Source organism: Anas platyrhynchos, chromosome 3 (genome assembly GCF_047663525.1).
Source record: "Anas platyrhynchos isolate ZD024472 breed Pekin duck chromosome 3, IASCAAS_PekinDuck_T2T, whole genome shotgun sequence".
In the NCBI taxonomy this organism is placed as follows: domain Eukaryota; kingdom Metazoa; phylum Chordata; class Aves; order Anseriformes; family Anatidae; genus Anas; species Anas platyrhynchos.
The window spans coordinates 15,875,760-15,889,903 of NC_092589.1; the positions used below are offsets into that span (position 1 = coordinate 15,875,760).

A 14,144-nucleotide genomic window follows, 5' to 3' on the forward strand; every position below is an offset into this window, starting at 1 on the left:
TGAATTAACAGAGCCCAATTCCCTACAGGCAGTGTCTCTTGTGAGCAACCCCCTGCAGAGGGATGAGAAGGCCGGGGGTGATATTAGCACCTTCCCTTCCAAAGGGTGCCGAGGGAGAAGGGGTGTTACGGGATGCCTTTCCTCTGAGCAGCTGCCGTTTTCAATTTCCATTGGGAAAAAATAATAATAATAATTAAAAAAAAGACCACCTAAGGTCCCAAACCCAGCACACCGCGGGGCTTGGCTCTCCCGGTGAGCTCTCCCTCTCTCCATCCACCCTCCTGCGTGCGCTTTTCCGAGAGAATGACCAGAACCACACGGAGATGAAGCAACCCAGACAAGATGAGAGGGAAAACATCTGGCAAAGCCCTGGCTCCTGTTTTGCCTCAGCCAGCTGTCCCCTCGCCACAAGCCACCACGACCCTGCCAGCGCCTGCCTGACCTGCAACTGCTCCAGCTGCTTCTCGGAGGCCACCGCTTTCATCTCCCAGCTCTTTCTCTGCTGCTCCTCCTGCTGCAGCACCTCGGATTTTTCAGACAGCTCTTTCCCCAGCTTGTTGCATTCCTGCCGCAGCTTGGCCAGCTCAGCATTTTGCCTGGAGCAGAAAAAGCAGAGTTATTGCAGCCCGCAGGACGGCCGAGTATCCTGGGCCTTACGTACAGGGGCACACGGCCCCCCGCGGGCCTGATACGGGACTCGAAACAATCTCGTGGCTGCATTTTCCTATTCCTAGGGGCACGCCTGCTGCTCCAGGGAGGGGGTGGAAAGAGTTGACAAATCTCCTTTCAGAAGCGGTATTTCAATCACAGGAGACATTCCTTTCGTATGAAGTAGAGGACATGAGGAGCTGTGTTCCCAGACACCAGAGGAAGTTCTCTAAGCATCTGGAGTCCAGTCTGTAATTATTTTACCGCTGTTAATCACCAGCTATTTCGTATTTTCTATAAAAAGGAGTGCGAAATTCTTCTATCTAGCTCGTATTTGTTCTACAGGCATCAGGCACGTCTCGGTTCTTTCTCTGCAGCATCACTCGCTTCCGAGAGCCAGCTGGATTTCTTCTCAAGCCAGGAAGCAGGAGCTCACCTGGGCAGGGAAGGGCCTCGCTACCTCCCAGTCCCTTCTCCTCCCACTGCCCGCTGGCTCCAGCATCAGCACAAGTAGCCCCTGCCTCACGGCAGAGAGGCTTTCCCCTGCCCTCCCACTTTGTCACGAGCCACAGCATGGGAAAAACATTCTCATTTCCCCTGCCAGTCCCAGAAGGGCAGCCCCAGCCTCTGCTCCAAAGCCCAGCTGTGGTCTTACTTGCTCTCCGTCTGGCTGGTGGCCTGGTTGAGCGCATCCCTCAGGATGGAGTTCTCCTGCTGCAGGCGGGCGAGCTGCGTGTTGGGGCCGTTCTCCAGCTGCTCCTGCAGGGTCCGAATCTAGAGGAAGGCAGCAGGGGTTACGCCGCTTGGTGGGGAGCAGGCGACATCCCAGCCCAGCCTGCTGGGCACAGAGGGATGTGCCCACGGGAGCTTTGCCCCCTTCCTCAGTCTACAGACACTGCTGGCCCCCAGGAACATGATGTCTCATGAGGATGCTCCCACACACCTACACCACGGTCTAGGAAAGCCCTCACAGAGGAACCGAGCAGCACAGGGTCACCCCCACCTCCCCACGCCTCTGGTCTCCCCGCTCTCCATCTCTGTAGACTCCCAGAGGCCAAAATCCGTCAGGATGCTCCGGAGCCTACCTTTCCCTGGAGCTGCTGCGTTTCACTGACGTGGTCCTGGTAGCTCGCCTGCATCCGTGCCTGAACGGCGGTGATCTCCCGCTCGCGAGCAACCAGCTGCTCCTTCAGCTTGCTCTCGCTGGCCACCGCCTTGGCCTTCTCCGCTGCAAGTTCCTGCAAGGAGAGGAGTCACCTGCTTAGTCCTCAGTGCTCCGTTTCCCTCGTTTCAGGGAAATGCAGAACTGGGCTTTCTAATTCAGAAGATGTAAAAGTTCTGCCTTGTAAGAGCTACCAGCCACCTGCACAGCACAGCCAGGCCAAGTCGCTTAGCACTTCGATTTCCTTTCGCATTTTGTTTTGGGCACTGTGGCCACTGGATGCCACTGTTGTTCCACACTGGGCCAGCAGTGAGGAAGAAGTAAGACAGCCTAGATTTTTTTTTTTTTCTGGATGATCACACAAAATTTGGCACGAAGCAGGGAGGAAAAAAAACAAACACTAAATACCAAACACTAAATACTGCACTTCCCAGGGGGATGAGATGTGGGGGAGCAAGAGGCTGGTGGCACCGCCGCTTTGTCAGAACAGGGTGAGCCACCCTGACACCAGGAAAGCTGTGCAGCACCTACCTTGCTCAGCTCCCGCAGCTTGTTTCTGGCAGCAGAGACGTCCTCCTGCTCAGCAGCGAGCTGCTTCTCCTTCTCTTCCAGCTGGCGTTTCAGGACGGTGACCGGGTCCCCCTTCTGTGTCGCCTGCGAGCGTGAGGCAGCACATCAGTGGGGCCCACCACCTCCAAACCCACCTCTTCCCCCACAGGCAGGAGCCACCCAACATGTAGGACAGGATCCTGCCTCTGTTTCCAACAACAAAAATCATCTCTAGGTCTCCAGAACTGGCCCTCGAGGTTAGCAGGGCCCCAACCTGCCAAAAAAACGTGGAGCTCTCCCTCCCAAGGCTCGGCAGAGAAGCAGGGCCAGCAGTAAATGGCCACCGAGGTGCCCAGAGCCCTACCGTGTGCCAGGTGTCCTGGACGATGCCCGCTTTCTCCGACAGGATCTCGATGAGCTGCTGGGCCTCTCCCTCGCTGAACACCATGCTGCTGATGCTGGACACGAGCGTCTTGTAGGGCAGGTAGAGGGGCCCATCCGCGTCCGCAGGGGCTTAGGGAGGAAAGAAGAGGAGCTGGGACCACTCAGGTTATGGCAGGGCGTCACCTGCTTTTAAAACAAACACCTGCGGCAGGCTCCAGCCCCACAACTGATGTTTAAGTTCCTTCCCCGCCTGGGCAAGCAGCTCTAGGAGTCCCTGCGTGAGCAGGGGCTGGCCCAGACGGCCTCTAAAGGTGCCTTCCAACCTCACCCACCCTGCATTTCCATCATTCCCTATCCTTCTGCTCACGTGTGGCACCGGAGACGTGAATTGCTCCGTCCCTGGAGGCCCGAAGGCAGGAGCTGATTCAGCAGCGCAGCCCTGACCAGGCACCCACGCGCATTTCAAGGCAGAGCCCGGCTCTGCTCTCAGAGCTAACGACCTGGGACCCAAGTCCACGTTAACCACCTGCAAGCAAGTGTTTTTTGCAACGCCAGAGACTGAAAACAAACCGCACGAGACCCCCAGGCCACTCCCGTCGGGTTTTGCTGTCTGTTCCCTTTGAAAAGAGGAGACATCACAGCCCGCCCTGACAGGCTGCCCACAACACTGCAGCCAGCTTCGTGGTGCAAACATTGCCAGGAGCTTTCCTTTGAAAAATCCCGCAGGAGCACCTCAGACACGCAGGATCTGTGCTTCGTACCTGAAGCACAGGATGCGCCCGGCAGCCAAAAACCTCCCCGCTGCAAACAAGAGCTGAGGGTTTGTCTCCCATCCACACTGCCCCAGCTGTTCCAGCTTGGGTTCAGGGCGATGTTTGGCAGTGCTGGATCCCCAGGTGCCCGTGCCAAACCAGTCACCCCCGGCATGCCCAGCCACCTCCCATTTCCCTCACTGTTATAGGGAGCCGGCCTTTAATAAAATCCTTTCCCCGAAGGAGCAGGTCCCAGGGCTCTACCCCGATCTTGGAGACCAGACGTCCTGCTGAGTAGCAGGTCCTCTCCCAAAACACCGGTGCACGGGAACACAGGCATCACATTTTTGAGAACACCTGAGAGATTTCTGCCATGTGGCCGTACGGAGACACTTCCACAGTATTTACACCCTGCAGAGTTCAAGCCCCTGATTTTTTTCTCTCTTCTATCTCCAAGTCCACCAAGTGAGGCTTGACCTGTGATGGGCAACCTTCCCTCTGCCCCGACACATCCCGTCACTTCTCTCCAACTACTCCATGACGAGGAGTCCCCTGCGGTGTGAAACAACCTCATTCCTCTCTCCTCCACCAGGCAGCTTTTTTCACCTCCGCTGAACGAGGAGGAAACTTTTAGAGTCACCCACCTTCCCTGCTTACTCAGCGGGGACACACACCGGAATTTGGCCTTACCTGGCTCAGCCTTCTTCTTGGACGCGGCCTTCTTCTTGGCAGGTCCATCGTGCTTCTGCTCCTCGGGGGCTGGAACAGCCTCGTTTTTTTTGACAGGGACAGAGCTGACAACGGGGGCACTTTGCTGCGTGCCCACCGGTGGCACGGCCACAACAGGCACCTCCTTGGGGGTCACCTCCAAGACGGGAGAACCTTTGGGAACGCTGATGGGAGGGGAAGCCAACGCCGGGCTAGGAGCAGGCTCTACCTTTGCCACCTTCTTCTCCTTCTTCCTCTTCTCCTTAGGAGACGGAGCAGGTTTCTCCTTTTCCTGGGGGGGCACCGACACCACTGCGATCGGAGGCTCGACGGGAGCTACGGGCTCAGGCACCACAGCAGGCTCAAGCACCACGTCCTTGGAAGAGTCCGTCCCTTCCTGAGGCAGCTGCTGCTCCGGTATCTTCCCATTCGGTTTTTCTTCCTTTTTCTTTGCTTTTCCTTTTTTCTCGACAGGTTTCTCCTTCTTCTTTTTCTCTATTTTGTGCTGGTTGGTCTTTTCAAGCTCTTTACGTTGCTTTGCCAAGGCTTCCTCGTAAGACGTCTCCTTCATGGAGAAGGTGGACACCAGAAAGATCCCAATGGCTGATATCACCATAAAGCCTCCGAAGACCACAACACCCAGCGTCTGGGGGTCATACACATCCATCCTGCCTTATTCTTCTGCGCCTGCAAGACAGGAGAACAGCAGTTAGCCAGGGGAAAACCCAAAGAAGCAATCACCTCGCCAAGCAGGGAGTTTGAAAGGACATTTGCATCTCCAAACATCACCCTGCAGTGATGGCCAAGATTCACAGACCCCTTGGTGAGGGCCAGCAGGGCACAGACATCACCAGCTTTTGCTCCTCCACTACGCTGCCTATCCACAGTGCTTGTCCCAAGCCCCTAAACCAATCCCTTCCCTGCTGTCCCACTCGCATTTCTCCTACCAGAGGAGAACCTCCACGTGGTCCCAAGGCGGCTCGTTAGCCCCCAGCTGGGGATGCAGGAGCTGAAGAGCTGAGATGCAAAGGAACGCTTTCCAGGAAAGCAAGGAGAGTTTCTCATCATTGCGCCTCAAAAACATAATCAGGAAAATGCAGAAAGTCCTTGAGAGTTCCCATCCCCACACTTAACTGAAAACATTATCAAGTTTCCTTTCTAAGAGGTTGCGGGTTGAGGAGGGAGGGGAGCAGGCAAAAATAAGTAAAACTAAGGAGATCAGCATCTTCTCAAAACTTTGCTGCTCGAAGGGGAGACCTCGGAGGCTTTTTCTTGCTACCAGCTGGAGCAGCGAACTCACACCCGGAGCTGAAGCCCAAGCCACGCTTGCAGCTAGCGGGTGACAGCGCGATGAAGACAGCCACCAAAACACACACCACGCACATCAAAACCTTTCTCCAACGCTGAAAAAGATGATGCAGAGCCAGGAGGAGCCGCAGCCTGGCCCTCTTGCCTCGGGGCAAGGGCATCACCGAGTGCTGGCAAACCCCACCAGCTGCCACCACCGCCTCCAAAAGCAGCTGCACGGAGCCCGGGGAGGACGGGAATGGAAGAAAAAAAAAAAAGGAAAACCAACAGCCTGGCACCAGAAGCACCTTTCCAGAGCAGTGCCCATGGCAGGGTGCTGCAGAGGGGGCTCCTGCAGCTCCAGCCTCTGCTGCGGACACATCCCACGTGCGCGGGGAGCCCCAGGAGGCAGGATGGTGTCAGCACGCAGGGCTTGGAGCAGTGAGGGGGTGAGGCAGGCAGCTCCTTGCCCACCCCATGTCCCACCCCACGCTGCTGCCCCTCCGCGAAGCCCACGCGGGGACCCGCAGCGGGGTGCCCGAGCCTCACCCAGCCACGCCGCAGTAAAAGCCTGGACCTTGCCTCCTCGTGCACTTTACAGCCAGGGCAAGATAACGGCGGAGATTAGCAGTGAGAAGTCCTTCCTAGCTAAACCAAACAGCCCCCACCTCCAAAAAAAAAAAGTACAAAAAAAAACACAAACCCACAGCACCAGCTGTTGCCTGGCACAAAGGGTCCTGGTTTTCTCCCCCAGGGCTCCAGCACCTTCAGTGGTTTTGCTGCTGAATGAGGGAGAAAATCTGACCTGGCACGTCAATATCCACGTGGCAAAGCTGCGGGGATGGGGCAACGTTCAGGGGGTTTTGCTGAAGCCGTGAAGCCTCTCTGCGAGGAAGGAGGCAGCAGCTTACCCCACTGACCCAGGAGGATGCCCTGAACCTGCTGGCAGGGCGGTCGCAGAGCTCCTCGGGAGCTCCCAGAGGCAGCAGAGAGGAGGCAGATCCCAATGTGTCCCCTCGGCTGCTCCCAAGGATAAAACCTGAAAGGAGGACGAGAAACACCAAGCAGGCAGCAACGCCTCCAGGCGAAGGGGATGTCAGTCCTGTCGCACACAGCCTGGGCTGGGAGTTTTCTTAAAAAGGCTTCCCCCAGGAACTCCCCGCTGCACAAACGTAAGACGAAGCGCCAGGATCGGGAGCAAAGCTCCACTTTGGCATTTCCTGAGCTTGCTGCCTGCCCCAGGAGCTCCAGCTCTGCCTTTGGAGGGCTCAAAGTTTGCTTCTGGGTTTTCACGGCACAGCACAGCCCCTCTCACGAGCTTGGTGACAGAGGAAAGCCTGCCAGCGAGGGCAGGGGAAATAGGGCACAGGAGGCACCACGGCTTATCTGCTCACAGATGCCTCGAGCGACATCTCACACTTGATGGCCTTGGTTCAACGGCCGGGCTCTGAAGAGGCTCCAAGACTTCAGCATCTTCCCCTCTGTACCAGCTCCTTTTACCACCACCAGAACAGGAACAAGGCAGACAACCGCTATTTTGCCTTTTTACCTAAAGGAGCTACCTGCGAAGTCATCCTCTACCTCTGCAGTCCCTGTGGCGTTTTCTGGCGACCCACCAAACCTCCCAAAACCCCAACTAACAGCCCAGGAAAGCAGGGTTTCCCTCAGCACCCCGCACCGCACAGCCACCTCCGTTTGCCCCGAGCAAAAGTCCAACTCCCCACGAGGAAGTGAAAGGCACAAAGCTCTCGGCCTCGCGGGCTTTACGCGCAGCACAGCCTCCAGGAGGTGTGCCCACACACGTGTGCCACGTGGGCCACGCTCGGTGCCTTGCACGTGCATTTGCCAGGAGCAAGGAAGAGCCAAAACTCCGGCTACGGAGGCAGGAGCAAAGGATTGCTCCTGACAGGTTGTGCAGCAACCACAGAAACCTTATTTTCCTGCAGCCAAAGGGAAACGCACCTACTATGTACCCTGCTTTTCAAGGGTTGGGATAAGATGCTTTTTGCAGCCAGGGCACGGTGTCCCCCTGCAATCCAAAGCTTGCACCTTGCTCCAGTGCCAAAGCAGCGCCTCCAGCTATAGTAACGCAGAAAAAGCTGTGAATGGGTGTTGGAGGGCAGGGAACGGGGTTTGTGCAGCTGGGCTCTGCACAGCCCGAAGCCACGTCTGCCTGCACGGCGCCTGCAGCTCCCTTTGCTTTAACCGCACGCAGGTGGGTCGAGGCTGGCCGAGCTGGCACACAGGTTCCCAGGCTGAGATTTCAGCTCCTGCCAAAGGGCAGAGTTATCTCCCAGGCCACCAGTCTGAGCAGGGGACAGAGGCATCCCCAGGGCCAGCACTCCTCCAGCAGAGAGGGAACCTGGAGGCCAGACCCTGCCGACAGCGGGGCAGCCTGGCAGCAGCAGAAGGCAGCGCTGTCAGCAGATAAAAGACGATCACCAGATCCGTCTCCTGAAGCTTCTCCCTCCACCCGGCTGCAACAGACAGAGGCAAAACCGAAAGCCCAACCAAACACAGACTCCTCGAGAGGATCCCACCCACGTCCCTGGGAGCTCTGGGGTAAATAAGCTTTCTGAGTAAGTGGCCGTGCACTTCTGGTCTTGCCTGGCACGTGGCACTCAGATATACCACACGTATATGGACTGGAAGGAAGCACAGCGCAGCACGTAGCACAGCTGTGGCTTGACCCCTCTCGGTGGCAGCTTTTACACCTCTCTCTCCTCTCCCTGGCCCAAAGTGGCATTCAGCTGCTGGCTCTCGACCCTTCTGTGATGTGAACAAGCAGAAACCATGACCTGAAAGCCGACAGCTCCGGCACGGAGGTGGCCTCGCAGACGCTCTCCCCACCACGCTCCTGCCCCAGTGGGACATCCCGCTGCGGGCACCACATGCAGGACAGCTCGTAAGAGCCAAGCTGGGAATATCGTGGTGCCCACAGGGTGCCAGCCACCCCGTCCCACCCCACCTCTGTCCTGTGGTCCCCTCCAGCATCTCTCCCATACCCGGACCCCTCTCCGCGACACGTTTCGCCTGGCTGCAAAAAAAATAAAAAAATAAAAAAAAATAAAAAAAAAAAAAAGGAACAACCTCCTCGCAGCCGTGACCTTTTTTTTTTTTTTTGGTTGGTTTTTTTTTTTTTTTTTGCAACCGCGCTTCATCAGCTTACGGCATTTCCTACGGCCGGCTCTTGGCAATTTCTTCGGGACAGCCGCAGACGGGGCGAGCGGGGCGCCAAGTTAGAGGGGAAAAACAAGGGGATGGGATTGAAAAGGGGTGGGGGGGGGGTAAGCAGAGGGCTTGGGGGGAATTGGGGGGGTGTCCCCTCATCCGGAGGGGGGCTGGAGGGGGAGGAAGAGGAGGCGGCGGCTTCGTCCATCATCCGGCGGGGCGGCCCCTCCCCGGCCGCCTGCACACGTCGCCATTCCGCAGCGCCCCGGCACGCCGCGGGCCATTCATCTCCCCCCGCCCCAAAAACCGGGGACACCCCGAGGGGACACCCCCCGGACCCCTTCGTCCCCCTTTTTCCCCCTCTCTGTGAGACTCAGCATGAGCAGGAGGGGGGGCACGGGATGGGTGCCCCCCCCCCCCCCATACGCTCCCCATTGCCTCTCCCCGCTCGGGTGCCCCCCTGGCACGGAGCCGCAGCCCGGTTCCCCGAGCCCCCCCCCCTGTCCCCGCTGTCCCCCCCCCGGTCCCTACCGGCGCCGTGTCGCGGTCGCTGCCCGCCGCCGCGGCCGTGTGGAGTCGTGGCACTTTCTGCCGGGCCCGCCCCGCTCCCGGCCGCGGGGCCACTCAGCGAGGCGGGGCGGGACGGGGACGGGACGGGACGGGACGGGGAAGGGAAGAGAAGGGAAGGGCTGCCACGGCCCCTGGGGGCTGTAGTTTCGCCCCCCCCTTCCAGCCGACCCGCTGGGCAATGGGGGAATTGGGGTTGGGGAGGTGAGGGGGGATCGCCGGGAGGTGGGGGTGGCCCGGCTCGGGGTGGGGTAAGGGGGTGTGGGGCAGCCTTTGGGAGATTCTCTACCCTGATGGGTGCTGTGAGAGCCAGCCTGGTATGGCCTGAGGCTCATCTCTGTAGGACTGTGTCTCCAAAACCAACCCCCCAACCAACCAACCCACCACCCTACAAGCCAACTACCTGCTCAACCAACCCCCCAACCACCCAACAAACCAGCCATCTGCTCAACCAACCCCCCCACCAACCACCCCACCACCCAACAAAACAACTACCTGCTCAACCAAGCCCCCAACCACCCAACCCACCTCCCCAAAAAATAGCTACCTGCTCAACCAACCACCCAATAAAACAGAAAATGACCCAACAAACTAACCATCTGCTCAACCAAACCCCCAACCAACCAGCCCACCTCCCCAAAAAACAACTACTTGCTCAACCAACCCTCCAACCAACCACCCAACAAACCAGCCATCCGCTTAACCAACCTCCCAACCAACCAACTCCCCTCCCCAAAAAACAACTACCTTAATGTACATCTATATGTATATGACCATATATATGTAAAACCTGCTCAACCAACCCCCCGAACAACCAACCCACCACCCTACAAGCCAACTACCTTCTCAACCAACCCCCTACCCAACCAGCCAAACCAACTGGCCACCCAACCAGGCAGGAACCATGGGCTGATGAGCATCGCAAAGGGCCAGAACAGAAGTTTGCTGCCTACTCTGTAACCCAGAAATTGCATTATTTATGCTTTTCACCCAAAGCTGCACAAAAGGCCTGGAACTCAGGTGGGAATGCCCCTCGTGTCTCCACATCTTCAGCCAAGCTCAAAGCCATCTCCTGCTCAGCCCTGGCTGCGTTGTGGTGCACACTGTAGCTCCTGCACTTAATAGGCACTGAATGTAGAGAAAAAAAGTTCATTTCTGATGGGAAGTGGCTGGGAGGGGGAGATAATTTAACATTATTGCAGGGAGTTGTCAGCATGGAGGCAGCAGAGCTGTGTCCTAGGGAAAATTCAACATTTGTGCAGAAGGAAATTTCAGGTGATTGAAGAGCGAGGGGGATAACAACATTAATGCGTTTCAGTGGACAGAGTCCCTCACAGGGTGGCAATCCCTGGGATTTACATCAGCTGCCACGGCATCGCCACCCTGTGTGCAGAGAACAAGCTGTGCTATTGAGGCCGGGCTGGGCCGGGCAGCAGGTCCTGTCCTCAGCCTGGTACATCTCGACACAATGGCAAGGAGAATAAGCGACTGTTTCATGCAGGCTGGTGTGAGGAAATTTGAGGAAAATATGCTAATGGGAGAAACGTTTCGGCTAATTACGATAACACGGCTTCTGCAGAGGGACCTGAAATAGGCACCGATACTTCTATGCTCAGCACTCATGAGATCTTGGAGACTTTTGTGGGTTTTCTGCCCGCTGCAGGCAAAGAAGGTGGTTGGGCAAAGCAGGGCAAGGCTCCCTGCCATGGGCTGGACCTGGACTGGCAAGACCCACGAGCACAAAGGATGGAGGTGGGCAGAGAGTGATCCAACGCTCATCCCTTCAGGCAAAGGCACGGAGGTTATGGACCTGGCTGTCCTCTGCCCAGCCCTTGCCCAGAGGCAGCACCCAGCCCAAATCCAGCCCCACCAGAGCCCTGTGTACCCTGTTGTTAAAATAACCAAAGTGCTGGCGACTCTCCACGGTCATCCTCACCGCTAGAAAGTTTTTCTTGGGTTCGATCTGAACCCCCCCCCTGCTCCAGCTCAGGTTTTTTAGTCCCTAGTTATTTTTGCATCCACAAGTCCTTGGCCGCTGGTGAAGAAGCTGTTGTTTAGCCCTGGAGCAGCTCCAAATCTTCCCGCTGGATGTATTAGTTATCCTAAACTCATAACCATCGCGGGGATATTTTTAGCTCTGCGCCTGGGCCGTCAAACAAACCCTGCTGCGAGGCCGGGGGACGCTCCGCAGGGCTCCCCGGCTCCCTTCTCCTCCTGGAGGGCCAGGCGGGACCGAGGCCTGCCTCGGGGCCGGGGCTCGGCTCTCACACGGCCTGCGTTGTGTTACGGGACCTGGTGGTGCCCATGGGGACGTGGGGACGTGTCTGCCACCCATGCTGCCATGGTGTGCCGGTGTAGAAACACGCCGCAAAGGCTGGCAGGAGGCAGAGGAGAGGCAGCCTTTGACTCGGGATGTGACTGCACCACAAGCACTGCTTTATTTACCAGCCATGCAGACGCACGGAGCTCACAGCAATCGCCTCTGGATCGCTCCTGCCCCTCCTTGCAGACATTTCTGTGGTGGCGTGGCCGAGTTTTGGGTTGGAAAGATCCCCGTGTCACTGCAGAGGTGACCAGGCCTGCTTCTGCAGCAAGGTATTCCCCTGAGAACAGCACAGCTAGGAAGAGCAGAGCATTAAGTGAGGAGTTACGAGGCTGTTCGGGCAGAGAAACAAGCACAAAACCCATCCACAGATTTTCAGCCTGCAAAACAAGGCACCTGGCACGGCCAACCCATGGCGGGGGTGAGCACACAGCCACAAAGCCCAGCCACGATGGAGCAAAGGGGGGTTATGAAAAGGGTGTCACGGCACAGCTGTCTCCAGGCGAGGAGACCACCTTGGCTGCGTGATGCTGAGGCTGCTGGCCAGCCCCTGCTCTTGCAACATCTCCACAAGCCTGCACCGAATCATAAGCCACACGTCTGTATTTTAGTTTGTGCTTTCCCTCGTTTTTCCAGGCACTCCAGCCTGCAGAAATGGCAACCAGGAGCCAAGAGTTCAGTTACGTTATCTTTCGGACCTCTGACAATAAAACCATTAGAGAAGTAGATGGCATTGATGAGGAGCCTGGAGCTGAATTAGCTGATGAAGTGATAAAGTTTTGTACCAGATAATCTCTTTCTTTCCTCCCCAGCTACTTCCCGCTTTGCCCGCTGACCTCATCGAGGACATCACATTTTTGTGGTGTCCTTTCTTCTGCCTCCACGGCCATAACAGGGCTCCCCCTGTGTAGGCCTGCCTGAAGTCTGGTGTCCGATTGCTCCGGGCCATTTGAAGGCACGGTGACATGTGCTTTGAAGCAGGGCAAGGTCAAACGTCCGTGTGGTTCTTCAGTGCCTTCATCTGTCTTCAGAGAGGCTTTAGGCAGAGCACATTTGAACTCGTGCTGCTGCTGGATTTTCTTGGACAGACTTACCTCAGCTGAGAGGGGGTTGTGAAACTGCAATGCCACCTCCTCAGCCAGCCGTGTTGTCTGATTTGGGACCCCTGGACACACCTTCTGGGGACAAGACTTGGCACCAAAGAGACCTGCCAACTACTAACTTCAGCTTCCCAGCTGCATGCCTGACCAGAGCTGCTCTGCAAGCAGATCCTGCTCTCCATGGCGCTCAGGGGTCCCTGATTGACCACCACGGGCAGGAAGGGGGCTTTGCACGCTGATTTCTCCCATCTCTAGTGCCAGCAGGACCTGTGAGCAGGAGATGTAGCTCCATAGCTGCTCCCTCCCTTCTCTGAAGACATGTGGGGAAGCCAACAAGAGGGATGTGAGGTTGGCAGCAGCAAAATGAGCCATCCCAGCTGCATTTGCCCACAGACATTACCCAGAGCCATGGCTTTCAGAGCAGCTAACGTGGTTTGCAGGCAAGTCATATGTCTCCTGTGACGTAAATTGTAAGCCAGCATATGCTCTCCTGCTTCACTTTCCAGGCATGCATCCTGCTAGGCTGGATCCTCCTCCTGAAAAAGGGTCACTTGGTCTTCTCTGGGCTTAAATGATTTATTTATTTATTTTGGAAAAGCAACAACCCTGGTGGCTTATGAACTTAAAGGGAAAGGGATGTCCGCAGAGCTGAGGAACAAGATGTGTACAGACCTGGTGGGATGACGCCTGTGGCTCTGCAGGTGAAGCACCAACACGGGGTGAAGCACCAGCAGGGCCCAGAGAGCAGAGAAAGCCTAAATTTCCCTGTGCCAGGTGCTGGAACAATGTGCAAGGCGAAGCAGGGAGAAGTTTTCCTGCAGGCACACCGAGAGAGCCCGGAGGAACAATGGCAGGTGTGGTCACTCGAGGAAAACAGGGGTAAGGGAACAAAAGCCCTGCAGGGGCCGGTCAGTGTGTTTGTCTGGCCGTGCCATGTGCCTGATCAGCACAGTCTGTCCTCGCTCCTCTGTAAACTCTACCTCCAACCCTTTCCTCCATGTTCTCTCTGATGCCATGGCAGAGAAGGGGATGCACCTTTGTGCCTTCTGCTGCTGGTCTCAGCCCAGCACTCGCCATGGTCCCACAAGCCTCACATCAAAGCCTGTTTGTCTGAAAGCTTCAACACGCCTGTCCCAGGCACTGGAGAGCAGCAGGACGAGCTCTCTGTGGTCTCACTGTGAGGTACATGAACTCTGGAAGGGCAGCTGTTGGACGGGGCATAGCCAGATCCATTCTGATCCAAAAGCTGATGGGCTCACGGGGTGTCCCAGTCAATGATAGGGACAATATTGGCACAAATGGACCAGGTGACCTCCCGAGGTCCCTTCCCACCTCAGCCATCTTCTGACAAGCACCAAGTCTGATCTCCTCGCCATCTTCATCTAATCTTCATCTTACAGCTGTGCAAAAGAAAGAAATTAATCACTAAGAACAGCTGGATCCACCTTTATGGCCCGAAAGCACCTTTTCCTGTTAAAATGTCTTCATTTCGC

General features: G+C 56.7%; 1 protein-coding gene across 5 annotated transcripts in view; it reads right to left on the reverse strand.

The window, feature by feature from the left end:
* RRBP1 (ribosome binding protein 1) overlaps nucleotides 1-14,144 on the reverse strand; it is a 53,410-nt gene that overhangs the window by 10,217 nt on the left and 29,049 nt on the right. For 2 of the 5 annotated variants that reach the window (XM_072035405.1, XM_027452981.3), the window contains exons 1-7: nucleotides 9,193-9,350; nucleotides 4,186-4,890; nucleotides 2,724-2,872; nucleotides 2,342-2,464; nucleotides 1,734-1,886; nucleotides 1,304-1,422; nucleotides 443-596 (exon numbers count right to left, since the gene is read on the reverse strand). In XM_072035405.1, coding sequence (XP_071891506.1) covers nucleotides 443-596; nucleotides 1,304-1,422; nucleotides 1,734-1,886; nucleotides 2,342-2,464; nucleotides 2,724-2,872; nucleotides 4,186-4,870 — 1,383 coding nt within the window. In that variant the 5' untranslated portion in view covers nucleotides 4,871-4,890; nucleotides 9,193-9,350. Of the gene's footprint in view, nucleotides 1-442; nucleotides 597-1,303; nucleotides 1,423-1,733; nucleotides 1,887-2,341; nucleotides 2,465-2,723; nucleotides 2,873-4,185; nucleotides 4,891-6,197; nucleotides 7,215-8,659; nucleotides 8,683-9,192; nucleotides 9,351-14,144 lie in introns of those variants that run through there. The other 3 variants (XM_072035403.1, XM_072035406.1, XM_072035404.1) reach the window with 3 other exon arrangements.